Source organism: Octodon degus, unplaced genomic scaffold (genome assembly GCF_000260255.1).
Source record: "Octodon degus isolate 3935 unplaced genomic scaffold, OctDeg1.0 scaffold00134, whole genome shotgun sequence".
NCBI classification, from domain to species: domain Eukaryota; kingdom Metazoa; phylum Chordata; class Mammalia; order Rodentia; family Octodontidae; genus Octodon; species Octodon degus.
Window position 1 is genome coordinate 6,679,389 of NW_004524710.1, and position 21,056 is coordinate 6,700,444.

Here is a 21,056-nt window from a genome sequence, read left to right on the forward strand (position 1 = left end):
AAAGTGATTTCAAATTCTCCTCTTTCTCCATTACAAAAGAATAAAGTTGATGGATCTTTTGGAAAGAATAAGTATGAGGTGTTGAATAGGCAGGTTAAGCTAGTTGACATCTTAAATTGTTTCTGTGTTCATGATTCTCCTATTTAATACACTTACAAATATGTGTAGTGTGAAATGAAACCTAAGTGGAGAATCTCCTGCTTAAATTTGTACTTTAGCATCCCCAAATTTAAGCCATGTGTTTCCAGAATGCACTACTACAACAACAAAAGGCTCTGTCACTGAACACCCACTTTATGGCACCCAAGATTATGCAATTGTCAAACAAAGGAGCTGTATAACCCTTGTCCTCCAGGGCAAAAATCTTGTCCTGTGGTTGCTTCAGAAAAGTAGAGCTTGGGAAGTTTTCCAGAAGTAAATGGGAAAGGGACAATCCCAGATCTCTCTCAGTTCTTGGAAAAGGGAGTGGGCAAAGTGCCCATCATGGAGAATAATAAACACCCCAAGGAGAAGAGAACAATGGCTTTAAAAGTGTATTGCTTTTCATTGTGGCCTCAGCAAAACTGTTTATTGATGATGACATTTTAAAGGATTTCACCTTGCCTTGAAGTTTAGCACCTCATTTCTGCAAGCATGCAAGCAGTTCCTCTCTTGACTGCTACTGTCTTTTGGCTAGAAAATGTGTCTGTTTTTCCCCTCTAAAATAATGCTAACCATACAAAATTGTACCATTTACATGGAAAGACTTTCTTTGCAATGGAGACATTTACTGTACTTTAGAAAGAGGGTAGAAATGGAAATAAAAAGATTACTCAGTCAGTTTAGTTGCTGTGTTATCCATAAACAGACATTACATGAGTTTTAATCGCAGGCATTCCTTTCATGTTGTAAAATCATTGCAATGAGCCTAGACAATCAACAATAAAGTTATTCTGGGTGAAGGGAAAAATAAAAAAGGGAGAGACAATGAATTGATTTTTGTAAAACACTAAAAAATTCAAACTAAACTACAGTGACAGGAAGCAGATTAGTGGATGACACAGAATGGGGTTCTGAAGGGTAGAAGAAAAGGAACATAGCCTAGGAAATCCTGGGGAGGTTGAAGGGTACATATATTATTGATATTTTCATGATGGTTTCATGGATTTGTACATACATCCAAATTAATTAATGGTATAATCTAAGTGTATGGAATTCATTACATGGTAAGTATACCTCAATAAGACAATTTTTTAAAGACCCACAATCTAATCTACCACACAAAAACATCTTGCATTACGTGGTCATGTTTACATTAGCACACTTTATTTGTACTAGCAATATAAATACAATGGTGAGGTAAAAGAGGGGTTGGAATAATTTATACTTCCTGAAGGGCAGTGAGTGAGATACACTTGGGTAGATTCGTGTTTATGACACACACTAACGCTGCCTGCCCAAAAAGCAACAGACCACTGCAACACCTCTCTCTCGGGGAAAGCAGCGTACAGTAAGGGCTGCATCTTCCTCAGCACAAGAAACATCACAGAAATAACAAAATGGGCAATCCTATCTGGCAGAACTAGCAGCTATGCACTGATCCTCATCTTCTGGGCTGATTATGCTTTTTGTTTTCCCCAAGTGCTCCTCTGTATGCACAAAAAACTGATCATAAGGAAAACATTAGTACATTAGGTAACACAGAAATACTACAAATAGGGCCAGCCAGATAGCTCAGCAGACTAAAGTGCCTGCTTAGGCAGAGCTCAGGGGCTGGAGCTTCACCCCCCACGACCTACCTCCTATGCCCCCACTCTCCCCTCCCTCCTACCCCCCAAGTTCTGACTGACCTTGACCCCAGGACACACTGAGATGCTGATTGAGACTGGGCGTGGTGCTGGGAGCCTGTAATCCCACCAGTTGGGAGGCTGAAAACACAAGATTACTACAAGTCCCATCTGTGTAGTGAGACCCTGTAGACCATGTAATAGATAGATAGATAGATAGATAGAGATATATAGATATATAAAGAAATACTACAATAACTTGTTCTGACTACAGTGCAATGACACCAAAGTTTATTGACAAAACTAAAAGGCAAAAAGGTTAATCCACCCCCAAATTCAAAATTCTTCTCTTAAAAAAAAAAAAGAAAAATTCTTCTCTTAAACAATTGTCAGGATAACAAGGAAATATACACTCATAAAAATATCAAAAATAAAATGCTACACGTTGGAATCTATGGAATACATCTGACACAGTGAGCATAGGAAAATTAATTGCATTGAATATTTTTAATTAATGAAAACGAAGAAATTATGATGAACTAATTGAATTCCAAACTAAAAAATAGATACAAGAAAGAATCCCCAAAACTGATAAAAGAAATGAATAATAAGATAAAAGTGGCAGCATAGGTAGGAAAACTTCACTAATTTACAGAATCTGCACATTTAAAAAAAAACAAACAAAATAAACACACCACTAGCTAACTTCACTAAAAATAAAATAAAACAAAGTATAAGCACAAAATAAGGAATGTCAAATGGGAAAGACTAAATTGAAAATTTTTAAAAGCCATAGCAGACTCCTTTAAACAGCTAAATTCAAATAAATTTTGGAAAAACTAAATATAAATTGGTTTTCTGGAAAAAACAAAGATTGCAAACTTTGTGGTAGACAAAAAGCTCACACTGATGTATTTTTATAGAAAAAAATTGGATAACATTATGAAAAAAATTACTTCACAAAAGAATGTAAAGCAACTGCTGCTTTCAAGGAGAGATTCTACAAAGTCTTTTGCAAAGAGTGGGTGCCGAGCTGGCCAAATAGCTCAGCAGATTAAAGTGCCTGCAAGCAGGTACAGGGGTCAGGAGTTTGATCCCCCAGGCCTGCCATATCGGCCCCACCTCAGGGACACTCTGACACAGCAATTGAGACTGGATGTGGTGGCGCACCTGTAATCCCAGCTCTTGGGAGGCTGTAACAGGTGGATCACTGTGAGTCCGATCTAGTAGTGAGACTCTGAACACCCTGTAGACTCTTCCCTAAAATAAAATAAAAAGAAAAAAATGACTGGATGCTCCAGAATGCTGCAGGTGCTGAAAGGCACTGAAGCCAGGAGCCCAGAAGAAAGCATTGGCAACCTTTAGAAACTACCAGAAAGAAAACTGCAGTTCACTGTCAATGAAGAACATGATGCCAAAGGATCAGCTGAAGAATTAATGAGTAACATGCAAAACTATACTAAGAATAAAATATATTATGTCCAAGTGGCATATACTTAAACAAATTAAGACTGATTTAGCAAGAGCAAATCCATTCATATAATACTTCTATATAATAGTTTTAAGAGAAAAACCATATTGCAACCAGGGAAAAAGGGTCACTAGTTTTATGCATTTATTTGTAAAGAAGTAAGTATGTCTCTAAAAACTATTAGCAAATCAATGAACAATAAAATTAACTGGAAAATAAAAACATTCAGTAAGATATCAAAAATTCCAATTATATCAAATCAGAAGATTAAATCCTTTAATGTAAATCTAACAAAAATATGAAATTTGTAAAAAGAAAATTTTTAATATTTCTGAAAAATACAAAAAAAAAAGGTATGCCTCGTTTTGGATAGAACAAATCAACATCATATGATTATCAATTTAACAGTACCCCAACATGAACATCAACAAGTATATTTTAGAGAATTAAGGAGGTTCATGCTAAAGTTTATTTAAAAAATAAACATGTAAGAATAGTTAAGAACTCCAAAAAGTAAAAGCTACAAGGCTAAACTAGTTCTATTAGACATTAAATCATGTAACAAGTCTCCATGAAGCAGGGTGCTATGGAAAATAGACATATAGACAGTAGAATAGAAAGAAATAGAATAGAAAGCCCTGGATTAAATCTAAGGGCATATAAAAATAATAAAAGACACATCTTCAGTCATGGAAGCAAATATGGGTTTCTTAACATATTTGGCTGGCACAACTACACAGTCATTTAGGAAAAATAATTTGCATTCATACCTCACACCGTATGCAAGAATAAGCTTGTAGTTAATCTCATTTCATTTTACATCCTTAAAGCTTTAGTTCTTTTCATAGCTAAAAGGCAGTATAAGAATTTTTTCCACACTAATTCAGAAACCAAAATTTAAAAACATGGAAATACTAGAAAAGGGACATGGAGATAGGTCAGTGGTCTAAGCACTTGCCTAGGCAAGTGCAAGAACCCGAGTTTGATCCCCAGTACCGCATGCCATACTGGCCCCACTTCAGGCACACCCGGCCAGCCACCAAGACGGGGCGTGTTGGTGCAGGCCTGTAATCCCAGCACTGGGGAGGCCAAAATAGGAGGATCATTATGAGTCTGAGCTGTGCAGTCAGACCCTGTACCAAATACATTTAAAAAACCTTAAAATAAAAATAATCTGTAGATTATGTATATACATAGCAACATTGGTTGTGATACCTCATATAAAAATCGAACTAAATATTAGAATAGAGAAATGTGTTGAATAAACTATGGCATATTTACACAACTGAGTGCTATGTAGTTATAAAAAACATAAGGAATATTTCTATAAACAAACTTAACATGATTTCCAGGATTTATTATTAAGTGAAAAAACTCAACTACAAAAGAATTTCACCTTTCATTTAAGAAGTAAAGACAAATAAGAAACTGTACAGATATATTTCCATTCTGCAAAAGAAATCCAGGAAGTATAAACTAGAAATGAAACACACTACCTACAGTGGCTGAGAGAATAACAGAATGGTAATAACAGGAAAACAGGAAATGGGACAAAGGCGAGGACAGTTCTGCATGTCCTTCTGTGCTTTTATAATTCTTTATTGCTACACTAATAATGAAAATCAAAATTCTCACACTCAACTTTACTAAATAATAAACTTACTACTTTGTATGATGTCTGTTACTTCATAGTTTTCAGATGAATGGATGGTTATTTTTTTAATTCAATGAATTATCTGAGAATCTGCTGTGTATGCAGGAATATGATAGGAGCAAAGAAGACTTTAAATTGAGTGAATTCACTGTAATTACACTCAAAAGCTCTTCTATAATCAATTTTTCACATGTAAAAGAAGTTAAAATATAGATATATAGAAAGTTGGGAGGAAAGCAAAAAGAAGGAAAATCTCAAAATAAACACATAAAACTCCATAGTAAGAAGCAACTTCCTTTAAGCGTACATCTTAATTTCATTCCAGTTCCTTTATAATTGCATGCATTGCTTTTGTTTTGAAATTAAATGGTACAAGTTACAATTCAAAAGATAGACATAATAGAATCTTTAAATTAATATTAAATAATATAAATCAATTGAAGAAATACAAAAAAAATGGTGATTGTATGGGAGAAAATTAGCAAATGAAATCTACAATTAAGAGGAGACATTTTGTAAATCATAAGAACAGAAAGAAAAAGAGATAATGTTTCAATAAGTCACAGAACTCTTGTTATCTAATAAAAACCGAGCAAGACAGTTTATCAGTTGAATGGCTCCACGGATATTGAAGACTCTCAAGATCTTTTTTTCTAGGACTTCCTGAAATTCAAGAAGGTATCAGTGTCTTTAGGGTCTGAACTCCTAACAGAAGAGTGCTCTGTTACAGTTGAGAGCATTTCTAACTTACACACTCTAGGAAGCGGATCAGACATGATTGTTTCAGATACTTTAACATAATTTTATTAAGCTAAATAATTTCATCTATTAGTCTCCAGAGGAAAGAAAAGTCAAGCTAAAAACAATGTTCAAGCAGAACAACACTCAAACCCAAGCCAACAAACACGTCCCATGTTTGTAGAAACTAGAGGCCTTGTCCCTTCCTCTCCACTCAGTGCATTTCAGGTCCAACAGAAAAAAAGAAAAGCATACAGAAGAGCGGATCCAAAGGATTCTGAAGACCCTCCGGTTCTAGCTGACAATGGACAGATGAGTCTGGGGGTCAAATAAAGTCCAGCCATCTGTTTCAAAATTGGCAAAAACATAGGTCACATATTCAGGACAACAGCTAAAAAGGAAGAAAAGCAGATGTTCGATGAAGTTATAAGAGAAAATATGCAACAGTATCTGGATCAGATTTTACATATAATAAAAGGCTACGAAAATAGTTATTTTTATTATCTTTAATATCATTTTCTGTATTTCCAATTGTAGGGAGTTTCAGTCTGGAAAATAAGATCTACTTTTTATGTTGTAAGACTCATTGCTTTTACTGTTATATGCTGGCACTTACATTCATAAACCAAATACATTAGTTAATAAAATAACTAATGACTGCCTAAAATTTAAGGAAAATGCTTAAAATGAAACTAAGCAGAAGGTTGCTGTTCTAATTACCAGTGATATATTCTCTTCAATTTTTAAAAATACTTGTATGCATCTAAAGCTTTTGGTCTATGGCGAGTAGAATCAAGAAAGTCCAAACTGGGTATGGGTCATAAATTCAGATGAAAACATAAGTGGAAAGCAATGAGACACAAGGAGAAGCAACCTTATCTTTGCTGTGTTAATATAAAGATTTTTTTTTTTTTTGAGACAACATGTCACTGTTCCATTCAAGTTGGCTTTGAACCCACTATGGAGTCCAGGCTTGCCTCAAACTCATGGCAACCCTTCTGGCTCAGCCTCCCAAGTGCTCCAGGTGATGGGATTGTAGGTGTGTGCCGCCACACCCAACATAAAGCTTTGTGTGTGTGGCCTGCTTAGCCCACCCTGGGGACAGGGCTGGCATAGTATGTGGTGCCAAGGATCCAACCATGGTCCCTGTGTGCTTGCTTAAGCTTGCCTAAACAGGTGCTATAGACCACTGAGCTATCTCGTCATCCCAATAAAGCTTTATTTATTTATTTATTTATTTATTTATTTATTTATTTGCAATAAGGGGATTGAACTCAGGACCTACAAGTGCTTATTCTACTGAGCTATCTTCCTGGCCCTAAAACTTACTTTATACGGACAGAAATTAAAGAAAACCTATATCAAATCCAGTGCAACACATCTGTATTTTAATTTCCAGGTTCTATGGCTGATTGTTTCTGCAGCAGAAACTTTTACAGGACCAAGTGAGAAGGGAAAGGCCACTCCCTGCACAAGTCTCAAAATACGTAGATTCCATAAATGTTTGAAAAAACAAAACAGAGTTTTAGGGTTCTTAAGCAAGTAGTTTTAATTTCATGAAAGCACAGATATAATCCAGAGAGAATACTGACGGGCACTCTAGTCCGGTCGGCCTCTTTGGCACAGATCCTGCTGACATATTCTGTTTTTCTCTGTGTCTGTAAAGACTTGAGTTCTTGCTCTCATTTCATTTCACACCCTTAATTCTTCAGTGCTTCTCACACAAATAAAAGGCAATGTAAGTCTAAGAATTTTAGTTTCCGTTTCCTTAGAGGACATATTTTCCTTTTTCCATCCAATTCCAAGCAGTCATCAAGTACTTTTCTCTCTTCTTGGTGTTTAAATAACCTTTGGTCTTGAAAATAATGTAATGCCATAAAATAGAGCCTCTGCTAACCCACAGCACGGCTGTCCAAGACGTTTATGGACTCATAATTCAATTTGCAGCAAGAGAGTAAGCAAGTAACTATTAACCCGGGAATTCCAAGTCTAATATGCTGGGCCTTTCTATGTTTATTTTAAAGTCACTTCTGAGATTTGACAGCTGATTAGAAACAGAAAATTTCAAATTCTGATATTTTGAACAAAATACAGCAAATGTTACTGCAACATACCTGCCTGAAAGGAGCAAAGATTGGTACAGATCTGTGTCCAAAGACTTCTTGCCTTTGGTACAAACTAAGAACCACTTGTCACTGAGCAGGAAGTTTTACCACAAAACATTATAGCAGGAAAGGATTCTATCCATCTAGTCACATGGCCCTCCCATAGTAGAAATTTCTCCCACAACATTCCCAGCCAGGAGCAACCTCGCCTCGTGAACATAAGGGATGCCTCTCTGGAATCCTATTCCAGTCTATAAAACATGTCTTTAAGAAATCTTCAAAAGCCAACAGTTGCTTCTCTGTGTCTTCAGTGTATTGATTCTGCTTTCTTCATTTAACCAGCACTTATGGAGTAACTACTTTCAGCAGTAGGCATCATTTCCATAATGATAAACCATATCTGCCTTCTACCCATCTGGAGAGATAAACCCATGCACAAGAATAAAAACGAAGCACCACTTGTGTTTCCTTAGTATCGCTTCCCTCGCTGTCCTCCCAAGCCTGGGTATTAATTACCTGAATCACCCCTCCCAAGAAGGAGACTGCCGCTGCCACGCCGATCCTTTGTACCTCGAAGTCAGACAAGCCCAGCAGACTGGAGTTATTCTGTGTGGTGAGATTCTGACTGCTTTGAGGGACCAGCCGTTCCACAGCATTGGCTGATATTAAAGATGTCAAGGCAAAGGTGCCTAAAATGGGGAGTGTGGAGAATCTTCTATTAATAACTTAAAAACAAAAGTACAAAGGAAATTGTTGTGCTCTGCCATTAAGGTTAAAGCAACTTGGTAAAGGTCAGCAGATCTATTAGAAACACCCTGCTTGGGTTCTCTGATTCTCTACCTTACATGAAATCCATGAAAGAGCAGACATTGCCCTGCACACACGTTCATCTCAAATGCAGCCATGTGGCCCTACTTGCTGTCTTTTTAGGCATTCATTTTGCTACCTCTGCAGACTGACTTGGAGAACATCCTAGGGGCAGGTCCAAAGATTTGAATCCAAACTCAATTTACCAGTTACTTCAAGTTCATTTAAAGCACTCTGGATTTAAACTGTTTCTTCTATTAGATACAGGTACTCCTATCTATGTTTCAGACCTGGGGGTCAATATAAAGGGGATGAATTTGAAGGCTTCAATAGTGAGAATACAAACTCTTTAGCTGAAATGTTTGGTCCTCCAAACTACCTGTGCAAATACTACTGTCTTTAAAGGCCTGGCTCTCACTCCATCCTAGTTGCTGTGGATCAGATTTACATTTTTCTATCGGCTGTGTTCTCATAACCAATGTACCCCTGTTACAGTATAACATGCTGTGGCTCATAAAATGATAAAAGATGCCATTTCTGGCTCCAATCATTAAATAAGGTTCGATCGTATTTTCCAAGAAATTGTTATGGCCTCATACAAACGTGGGGCCAGGTTAAGTGTGTTCCCATCTTCCTGCCAAGATTTGCAACGTCTCTTTTCTTGGCACACCACGCCTGAGAATGCAGCCATGTGGGTATGGAAATGCTGATTCCCAGAGAGAAGGTGAGCCTACCGTGTAACAGAAACAGGCAGCAGCCTTAAGCAGATGTTCCCCCTGACTCACTGTTTTAAGTGAGACTTTGCAGAAAAAGGCCTGGGCAAGGCCCAGACAACCCAACACAAAGTATGCAACAGAGCAGAGCAAAAGAGACAAGAGTCCCACAGCAGAGGGTCTCAGTGGAAGCCCAGTTCACACAATCCTCTTGTCTTACAAAATATAAGGGGCAGGATATCCTTATCAGTGAAAGGACAATATTCTTTACCCAAAGGATTGTTATGATATAAATGTGTTAACTAAATATAGGGTATGTCACAGAGTTAGCATCTAATGGCAGTAGTTAGCACTTAATAAATATTAGCGATTCAGATAAATGTGAATAAAATTAAGTTGAAAATGCTCTGCTATAATGTGTTAATTCTTTGAGAGTTGATGACACACAAACACAGAAAATTGAACATTGTTCTCTTAGTGAATTAGTGAATTAGGTCATTTTCAATAAATCTTCAATACATCCTAACTATCATGACCATTGTCCTAATCATAAAGTACTAAAGAATACACCAAGGAACTAAGATCTGATACAGAGGCAAGATTTTGGTGGTCAGATGAACACTACACTAGTAAGGAGTATTCACTGCACACTCTTGTCTTGCTAAGAAATTTTTCAGTGTATGTCACCATAGAATAGTGCTGACATCAATTCAAATACTCCTGACACTAAAGAAATGTGTCTTTTGGCCTGTAAGTCTCCTAAAGAACTTGGGGAAAACATTTTTACAGAAACCAGTAAAGAAATGACTACAGAATTGAAAATAAAGTAATAAATGAATTAATTGGTAGTTTAAAGCTATTTTTCCTGGTATTTGAAGAAAAATAAAAGGAAATTGGATGGCAGCAGACACCAGTCTAGGAACTGCAGTTGCTTTGAAGATGTAGGAAGGATATTCTATCTTTTTCTACTCTGCAGTCTCACCCTTGTTTTTATCTCCACCGTAACAGTTCTCTGTTCTCTGTTCTTTCCCTCATTTCATCAACTTAGTTGGGCTCTAAGACTATGGAGACTATGGCTCAGAGACAGAATCCTCCAATACCATCATAATTTAATAGTTAACAGCCCATCATAATTGTGGGTAGAAGCATGTAATAGGAAATGAGAATGGATTGCAAAATCAGACCCAAGTTCAAGTACCAGCTCTAAACTTGCCGTGGTGGGGCATGCCTGTAATCCCAGCACTTGGGAGGCTGAACACAGCTGGATCACTATGAGTCTGATCACGTGGTGAGACCCTGTAGACCCTGTAGATCCTTACTAAAAAATACAAAAAAAAAAAAAAAAAAAAAAAAAAAAATCAAGTACCAGCTCTGCTACCGCATCTGATATAGTCTTCCTAGATTTTTTCTAAATTGCTGACAAACTTTGCTCTTTTAAATATTTATTTATTTATTTATTTATTTATTTATTTATTTATTTAGTGTGTGTGTGTGTGGCCAGTTCAGCCCACCAGGGGGTGGGCCCGGTGGGCATGTGGTGCTGGGGGATTGAACCTTGGTCCCTGTGTTTTGCTTAGCTTAGCTTGTTGTAAGTAGGTGCTTTAGACAACTGAGCCATCTCACCAGCCCAAACTTTGCTCTTTTAAAAATGCTTTTAATGTAAAATCTGAGAAAATCCTATGAATTGTCACATAGTTGATATTTTCCACAATTCTCTTTCCATTGGACTCATATCCAGATTTCTAGTTTTATTTTTTTTTCTATTCTTGTCATAAGGAATGGTCATTAATTTATTTCATTTTTCTTTCTGAACAATTATATTTTAATTTAAAATTATGAAATTAACATTGCTGATTAAAAGAGCACGTTTGATGCCTTTGTATTCTGCCTTTATGAATTATTTAAATTTTTAAAGATATTTCTCACATAGTCTGTTGTTGCCTTTGGTAACTCAGTATTCCATTCTGAACACCTAGGTTAGAAGGAAAACCCAAATGAAGTAATTTTTTCCTTATGAAAAATCATAAATCTCTTAGTAAAGTGAAAGTGAGGGCTGGGCAGATAGCTCAGCAGACTAAAGTGCCTGCTTATGCAGAGCGCAATGGCCAGGGGTTGATGCCCTGCTTGCCGTGCCAGCCCCATCCCCAAGGTGCGCTGAGACAGTGACTGGGACTAGGCATAGTGGTGCACGCCTGTAATCCCCGGGCTTGGGAAGCTGAAAACAGGAGCATCACTGTGAGTCCATTCTACGTAGTGAGACCCTAAACACCCTGTAAACCCTGTACTATATACATAAAAAAATAAAATAAATAAAACCATTAAACTCATTTTTAAAATATGAAAATGCTCCTATAAGATACACTAAACATAAAATAAAATAATTTATGGGAGAAAGATATTGATACATGTATTAAATATTTATTTGGAGTACCTTTTGGAGAAATTCAATTAGTCTTATGTCTGAAATCACAAGAAGGTCAAAAAAGTTACTGTAAATCCCCTGGCTTGTTTATTTTTCCATGAGGATAAAGTATCACATCTTCCTTTTTGACTATAAATAATTTTAAATATCAGGTTAAAGATTAAATAAGAAGGTCCAGCTGGCTATGTGAAGTACAAATACAGAAATAGAATGCTATTAGGATTTATTGTACCAGAGTAAATTTGGTTAAGTCTATAAGTTATGTGGACTTTGAATTACCTTTTATTTATGTAATAGGTCCAAATTTCCTAGAGCTGTTAATAATTTGTTAAATAATTTGTTAATTACATAGTCTTCTATAAGTGCTAATTACAAAACTAGTCAACCAGTAAAACAGTTACAATAATTACCTAGGAAGTAAAATAGGTTTTATAAATCATTTAGGTATTACCAAATTGCATATTTTCAACTTCCTGATGTAATTATGGTTTATGGAGCAAATGTGTTTTGTGTTTTTCTTTTATCTTAGGTTAAAGAGAGGAAATACTTATGGGGTCAGCTCTAAAATAATCCATTTTCTTCTTGTTGAGAACATATTTGAGTGATTTTAAAAATGAAAATAAATTTAGGAAATTATGAAGTAGGATAATTCAAAAGTAATAAGCTCTTAAGAATTTCTAGTTCATCCTTATGCTCACCTTCTTCTGCACTAATACAAAAGAAATGCTCATTCTAGAATTCCTAGCCTTCGAGAAATAGAAGAATAAGGCTTTGGATTTGGCCGTGTCTGTGTTAGAAGCCATGTACCTGTGACTTAGCTCTGTGCCTTACCAGAAACTTTCTAAATTTGGAGGTTTTGTTTTTCTTTTTCATCTAAAATACATGGATAATAATATTTATTTCAAAATGTTAAGTTAGGACAAAATAACAAAGCTCTTAATAAGTATTTAATATAAGGTACATGCATATTTCTAAAAGTTAAGTACATATGTAATATAAATATTATACACATACATATAACATAAATCTATATAATAATAACATTTGTTTTGTATAGTTACATATTTCTTCATCATAAAGGTACGTTCTGAGAAATGCATTGTCAGTAATTTTGCTACTGCCTGAATATAATACTGTACTTACTCAAGGTAAAATAGCTGTAACGTTATTAGGTAACGATGTCTTATGGGACAACAGTCTGTGCTGTTTGTTGTTAGCTTAAATTCCATTATGTAGCTCATGTCTCTGTGTGTATAAAATGCGTAAAAGATGGAAAGCTCATGACAATGCTAACTCTAATGCAGCAACTCTGAAATAGAAACCAAGACTTCGCCTTTCCAACTAGCTTCCACATAATGTGTACTCAGAGAACATGGTTTGGTTTGCAGTGTCTTCTGTCTGTTTTCTGTCTTTTTGAGACAGGGTCTCACTATGCAGTTCAGGTTGGCCTTCAGTTCATTTCATAGCCCCGGTTGATCTCAAATTCACAGCAGTCTTCCTCCCTCAGCCTCGCAAGCACTGGGATTACAGGCATGCACCACCATGCTTGGTTGATTACAGTGCTTTAAATAACTGCTAATTATTGATCCTTCCCTATGATAAAGTCTATGTTATGTAAAACTGTATGTGTTAGTGTGGTAGGCAAAATAAAATTGCCTAAATATGTCTGTCTATATACAAATCTCTAGAACCTCTAAATATGTGGTTCCCTTTGGCAAAGGAAAATTATTGTTGCAGATGGAATTAAAGTTTCAATGAGCTGACCTTAAAATAAAGAGATCATCCTGGATTATTCAGGTATATTCAGAATAATCACAAGATCCTTTAATTATAGAATTTAGAGGCAAAAGAGCAGTATGAGAAAAAAGATTTGAAAATGCTAACTGCTGGCCTTGAAAATGGTCGAGTGCCAGACGCAAAGGAGCACATGATATCTTCAGAAGAGAAAAGCATACAGGTTTTTGTTGTTTTGAGTCACTCAAGTCATAGTAATTTTGTTACAGCAGTGACAGCAAACTAGTACAATGAATTACATAAGTACCCACTGAAGAAATAGCCTAAAATAGTATCACTTAGCGGGTAAGAAGTTTTTCTTTTTGGGGGGTGGTACAGGTGGTCGAACTCTGAGCCTTGCATTTGCCAGGCAGGAGTTTATGCCACTGAGGTATCTCACCAGCCCAGAGGGTGAGATCTTGCATGAACAAAATAAATAGAAATGCATCTACAGATGTTTCCATTTAAAATAATTTATTACTACCTTAGTGTTTTAGATTAAGGTGTTATTTTCAAATAATAATAGCTATGTGATTAAATCTTTTAAATCTTTTTGTGAAGCAATAGTACATCATTTATCTAGTTCTTACTACAATTATATGAAGCTTGGAGGGTCATTTTACTATCAAGAAAGTGGAATTTAGAACTAGATTTAAAACTGCCAAAACCATGCATGTACCAAACAATAAATGAGACCTATGCCCTGATTTAAATAAAGGGAAACAGCCTGCTCTATTATCAGAACAAGCATAAGTGTTCACATATTATTGGATCACACAAAGTCAGACAAGAATACCACACTAACACATACAGTTTCACATAACATAATACTTTATTTATGTAAATTTAGGGTTTTCTACACATAGATTTTATCATAAGGAAGGATCAATAATTAGGAATTATTTAAAACACTGCAATGAATCAGGCATGGTGGTGCATGCCTATAATCCCATTGCTTGGGAGGCTGAAGCAGGAAGATTGCTATGAATTTGAGGCTATCCTGGGCTATGAAGTGAACTTAAGGCCATTTTGAACTGCATAGTGAGATACTGCTTCAAAAACAAAAATAAAAAACAGATAAAAACACTGAAAACTAAAATATGAATATCATATATTATTGGACCACACAAAACCAGAACAGAATACCAATTAAAGGGTATTGTAGAATCTAGCCTGGAAAAAAAATCTATTGTTTAATCCAAGGATTAAATACATGTAAAATAGTCTTCCATATTTGAGGAGCTAAATTCTATAGTCTATTTTGTTTTCTTTCAAGAATTGACATTCTCTTATCTCATTAAAAAATTCAGGACAGGATCCAGGATGTCTCACTTGGGTAGGAGGAATCTGAGTTAACTTTCCTCTCCCTTCCTCCACTGCCCAGGATGGTGTGGCTGGCAAAAGAAGGGTGAGATCCACCCCTCCTTCCATTGGTGGAACTTAGGGCTCAGAGGCCTGAAGAACACCAGTAACACATTAGAACCCTTGCTGAGGTGCACATGATGGACAGGTGGAACTACAGGCATGGAGATGTCCCATGCCACAGTAGCAACATGAGCCAAACAATGATCTCTAGTCTTTCTTTCTGTTTTATTCCATTCATCCTCTTCCTCTCTTTTTCATCAACTATGTCACTTGACTTTTTATAGTTTCATGCAAGTAGACATTATCTCATCTCTTTCTGTTTCATTCCAAAACTCCTACACTTTCTTTTCCAAATCTTCCCTCATGCCCTACAGAAAGATTTTGTTACCCAAAACCTGGGTGATCATCCTGTGCCTTCCAACCTTGTTTCTATAATATTTACCCTCATTCATCTCTCCATCCTACCCCCTGTCCTCCTGAACACCCTTATACATAACAGGCTAAAAGCACTCTACTAAGTAGAAAAATCACTGCATACAAGTTCCTCATATAAGTTAGGTTATATTACATTTCCATAGATCTTCCTCCTATAGTTAAAGATATCAGACTAATAGTTACCACAATTTGTCAGAACCCAGGTTGTACTTGAATCTATTGCTACTTTTACTGCCAACTATACTACTTTAACCAGGATGACATACCAGGTTTTACCCCCTTGTGACAATATTGCAATTGTAAGTCAAAACCATTACCATAGTCGAGTACAAAATTGTTCCTAGTTGGAATGGGCCCTAAGTCAAATAAATAGCAACTCCTCAGTTTTAATACATGGAGGATGTAGGTTCTTGGAATATACATAAAGACCAAGAACCACCTAAATCTAGAAGCCATCTGGAAGAACAGACAGCTTCTTGGAAAAATTCAACACTAGTCATAAGGCTATTTAACATATGATGTCTGCAAGCATCAACAGAGAAAACAAAATAAAAATTAAAAATACAAAAGAACAATACAAAGAAGCAAAATATAATCCCAAATGTGAAGCCAACCCAGGACAAGTCCAGACACAAACAGATAAGGAAACTAGAAGCCACCTATTGGGACTCTCTGAAATTAAAGTAGAAGTGGCACAACAAATGAAAGAGGCCATATAAGAAACAAACTCTAATGTGCAAAAGGAAATTATCAAAATAAAAGAAATTAAAGTAGACACAAATAAACAGAAGAAAATGATGGAAACTATGAATGCCAAACATAGAAAAGAAATGGAATCAATGAAACAGATATGAACAAAAATGCAGGAAATTAGAAACTCTATTGAAAGTATAAGTAGAAGATTGAATGAAAGCAAGGATAAAATATCAGTTTTAGAAGACAGGAACATGACTAGTGACCGGTATCTTAAAAATTGCAAGTGATCACAAAAAAATCAATTCAACATCTATAAGATGAAGGAAAAAAACAACATAAAGTTGATAAAAATCAGTGAGAAAGTTGGAAACAGTAGAAAAATCACTAAAAACCTCTTAACAGAAATAATGTAAAAAAAAAAAACTTCCCAAACATGGATAAAGAATTGACATACACATAAATGAAGCATAGAGAACTCCAAATAGCCATGACCAACATAAATCTACACTAAGACATATAGTAATCAGGATTCCAGAAATTCAACACAAAAACAAAATGTTAAAAGCAGCTAGAGAAAAGAAGCATATCATCTATTAAGGAAAGTCCATCAGAGTCATAGCAGACTTCTCAATACAAACCATCAAATGAAGATTTCAAACTCTAAAAGAAAATAATGTTCAACCCGGATTGATGTATCCCACAAAAAATATCTTTCAAACTTCATGAAGAAATAAGATACTTTCATGACAAAGACAAATGAGGACATTTATGACCACCAAAGCAGCTTTATTGAATGCTCTGAAGGACATATTGGAAAGAGATAGTGAAGACCACAAATACATGAACGCCAATAGAAAGAAGTTTGCAGGCAGGACAAGCACTTAAACAGAGGAGAAAGACAAGAACCAACCACAGGAAAACAACATGAAACACAAAAGCTAATACATGCCAGTTATAACCATCAACATAAATAGTCTCAATAGGGGGTGGGGAGATGGCTCAGTGGAATAAGCACTTCCATGGCAAGCACAAGGGCCTGAGTTCAATCCCCAGTTTCAAAAAAAAATTGAAGAAAATAGTCTCAACTCATCAATCAAAAGAAACAGACTGGCAGAATGGATTAAGAAGCAAGATCCAATAAAACATGCTTAACCCAAAAAGAAATTCAGAGACCAAAAATAAAAGGATGGAAAACAATTCTCCATGTCACAGGAACCCAGAAAAAAGCAGAGGTAGCTATTCTATTTGTAGACAATGCAAACTTTAAGCCAAAACTGATCAAGAGATAAAGAAGGTCACTATTATACTTATTAAGGGAAATTTCCAAGAAGTAGAGCTAACAATCATAAATATTTATTCACCAAACACAGGTTCACCCAATTACATAAATCAAATATTAACAGATATGAAAAACCAAATAAACACTTACAAAATTGCAGTGGGGATACCTTAATACCTAACTCTCACTAACAGATACATCAACTAGACAAAATAATCAACAAAGAAGTACAATTAAACTAAGCCTTTCAACTTGGTAGATGTCTACAGTGTTTCACCCAAACATTAGAATACATATTCTTTTTTTTTTTTTTTTGGAAGGGTCTACAGGTTGTTCAGGGTCTCACTACTAGATCGAACTCATAGCATTCTGCCTGTTTACAGCCTCCCAAGAGCAAGGATTACAAGTGTGGGCCACCACACCCAGTCTCAATTGTCATCTCAGTGTGCCCTAGGGGTGGGGCCAGCATGACAGACCCAGGGAATTGAACCCCTGACCCCTGCACCTGCTTGCAGTCACTTTAATCCACTGAGCTATTTGGCCAGCCCTAGAATACATATTCATTTCAGCTACACATGGAACATTCTCCAAAATAGACCATGTATTTGCTGACAAAACTTATTTAAGTAAATGTAGAAGAATTCAAATGACCCCATGCATACTGCCAGTCATAGTGCAATTGGAATGCAATTACAAAGTAATTGAAATTAAACATCACATTTCTGACCAGCCAATGAGTCACAGAGTAAATGAAAGGAAAAATTAAATAGTACATACAATTAAATGATAATGCCAGGGGCCGGCGAGATAGCTCAGCAGTCTAAAGTGCCTGCTTAGGCAAGTATGCAGGGACCATGGTTCGATCTTCAGAACCACATGCCCTGCTAGTCCTGCCCCCAGGGTGGGCTGAGCCACCCACACAAAATATATAAATGATAATTCCAATAAAACATAAATATAAATGATAATTTCAATAAAAAATACCAAAACTTATGGGATACAATGAAAAGTCTTCCAAGGAAAATTTTAGTGATGAACTCACACATCCAGAAAACCTAACAAGCACCAATAGATAACCTAATGTTGAACCTTAAACTTCTAGAAAAAGAAAAACAGATCAAACTCAAAGCTTGTATGAGGGAGGAAATTATAAAGATATGAGTAGAAATTAATGCAATGGAGACAAATAAAACATTAAGAAGGGCCTGGGGATATAACTCAGTGGCATAATGCCTGCCCAGTTAAGTGAAAGGTTCTGGGCTTGATTCCCTATAAAACAAAACAAAAGGAAAGAGAGAAAGAGAGAGCGAGAGCGAGAGCGAGAGAGAGAGAGAGAGAGAGAGAGAGAGAGAGAGAGAGAGAACAAAGAATCAATGAATCAAAAACGTGGTTATTAGCCAGGAATATAGCTCAATAGCATGAACACCTACTTGACAGTGCAAGGGCCTGAGTTTGATCCCCATTACAAAAACAAACAAATAAATAAGGTGGTTCTTTGAAAGAATAACCAAAATTCATAAACTAAATGCCAACCTCATCAGAGGAAAGAAAAACACAAACATAAGCTATTAGGAATGAAAAGGGGGAAATCACAGTGGATCCCATAGAAATCCATAGAGATAATCAACACTTACTATGAGAATGTATACCCTAGTAAGATGGAAAACACAGAAGAAATGGACAGATTCCTAGACACAACTGAATTGCCAGAACTAATTTTTGCAAGAAAATGCAAAAATTCTAAAAAACCTGATATTATCCAATGAAATTGAAAATTCAATTAGAAATTCATCAACAAAGAAAAGCCCAGACCCTGACATATTCACTACTGAATTCTACAATAAATCTAGAGAAGACCTAATACCACCACTTTTCAAACTCTTTAATGAAATTGACAGTGAAGCAATACTTCTAAATTCATTCCTGAGAATAAAACCAGAGAACCCAAAAAGAAAGAAAGCTACAGGCCAATCTCCTAATGAACATAAATGCAAAAATCCTTAATGAGATACTGACAAATAGAATGCACCAAATCATCAGGAAGACTATACATCATGACTCAGTAGGATTTATCACAGGGGTGCAGCAATGGTTCAACACACACAAAGCAATAAATGTAATACACCATATTAATAGAACCAAAGACAAAAATCATGATCATCTCAATAGTTGCATAAAAAGCACTTGACAAAGACCAACACCCACTCATGATTAAAACCCTAAAGAAATTTTGAATGCATGGTCTTTACCTCAATCTTATAAAAGTCACCTATAACAAACTAACAGCTAACATCATATAAAATGGTCAAAAACTAAAAGATGACACTTTAAAATCAGGAACAAGACAATTATGTCCATTAAGACCAACTCCTATTCAACATAGTTATGGAAACATTATCCAGAGCAATTAGAGAAGAGAAAGAAATAAGAGGAAAAAAATTAAAAAACTCCGCCACAAAACTTGTAGCTTTAATATTCAAATTTAGTAGCAGGATACAGCCTACACTCAAAAATTAATAGCATTCCTGTACACAAGCAACAAACTCACAGAGACAGACATTAAGAAAAGCACACTCATAATAGCATTTTTAAAAACTAAAGTACTTAGGAATCAACCTAATAAAGTATTTAAGGTCTGGACAGTAAAAATTACAGAACGTTAGAAAACAAGATTGAAGAGGATATCAGAAAAATTGAATGACATCTTTTGGTTTTGAATAGGAAGAACCAATATAGTGAAAATGGCCATACTCCTAGAATTGTTATATATATGTAATGCTTTCCAATCAGAATATCTTTAAGATATCTCACATCTAGAAAAAAATTTGCTAAAATTCTTTTGGAACAAGAAGAAGCCTAGAACAGCAAATGCAAGTCTGGGCAAAAAAGACAAGTTATGTGACATCACAAAACAAAAAAATTCAGAACATTTTTCCATCCTTATGGTCTTTTTAAAACTTAATGCAAATAATCCATAGCAATAACTTTGGTTATACAATAATATTACAATAAATCATAATATGTATTATCTGAAACAGAAATATCTAGCCATAAGATACACTGAGGTTTTCCATAGTGACCCTGCTTTTGATACATAATCAGCAAAGAAAGATCACACAAGCTCTCTTTCATTAGCAACATGAGAAGCATAAATAGTCAGAATTACTACCTGTGGCAACATGACGTCCCATTCCAAATATGGCATAAATGATAGCCGGAAACAGAGACCCATACAATCCAAAAACAGGGTGCACAGATGAAAGAATAGCAAAAGCCAGTCCTGTGAAGAAAGTCAAAGTAATTAGGGCCATCAAAAGGTATCAAAATACAACCCCTTACGTAATAAAAAGGCTATTGTTTCATTTAAAACCCGAATGAAACATAATATACTCTACTCATTCAAGAAAAACCTAACATTATGGTCCCAAGTAGAAGAAAAATCTCTCATTAGTGTATGTATATAGTTCAATTCCCAAAATCATTTTTAGACTATTCCTCTGTCTTGATGGTAACATGTCTTTAAGAAAACAGTGGTTCACAGTGTCTTATTTATAAAATGCAGGTGTGATGGTTCTGTAGCAAAACACAGACACACTTAAGTTTTAGGAGCATTTTTGCAATTTGTAAATTCTTTGCTGAGTAGCACTTGTGAAATAGGTAGAAATAGTAGTTTTACCACTGACTACTGAGAAGGCTTATGTGAAAGGGTCTAGGACTGGAGCCAAAAGAGTGCATATTCAAAGATGGTTGTCTGGCTGGTTGGCCAATCCAAGACTGTATGTGACAGTGACAAAGCAATGGCTGAACCTGTTTCCCACTATCTGAACCTTAG

General features: G+C 35.8%; 1 protein-coding gene across 1 annotated transcript in view; it reads right to left on the minus strand.

Annotated features, from left to right (window-relative positions):
• The window catches only part of Slc26a7 (solute carrier family 26 member 7), a 157,951-nt gene that overhangs the window by 108,492 nt on the left and 28,403 nt on the right, over positions 1 to 21,056 (minus strand). The window contains exons 3-4 of the mRNA XM_004641315.2: positions 20,394 to 20,504; positions 8,251 to 8,423 (exon numbers count right to left, since the gene is read on the minus strand). Of these exons, the coding sequence (XP_004641372.1) occupies positions 8,251 to 8,423; positions 20,394 to 20,504 (284 nt within the window). The remainder of the gene's footprint in view (positions 1 to 8,250; positions 8,424 to 20,393; positions 20,505 to 21,056) is intronic.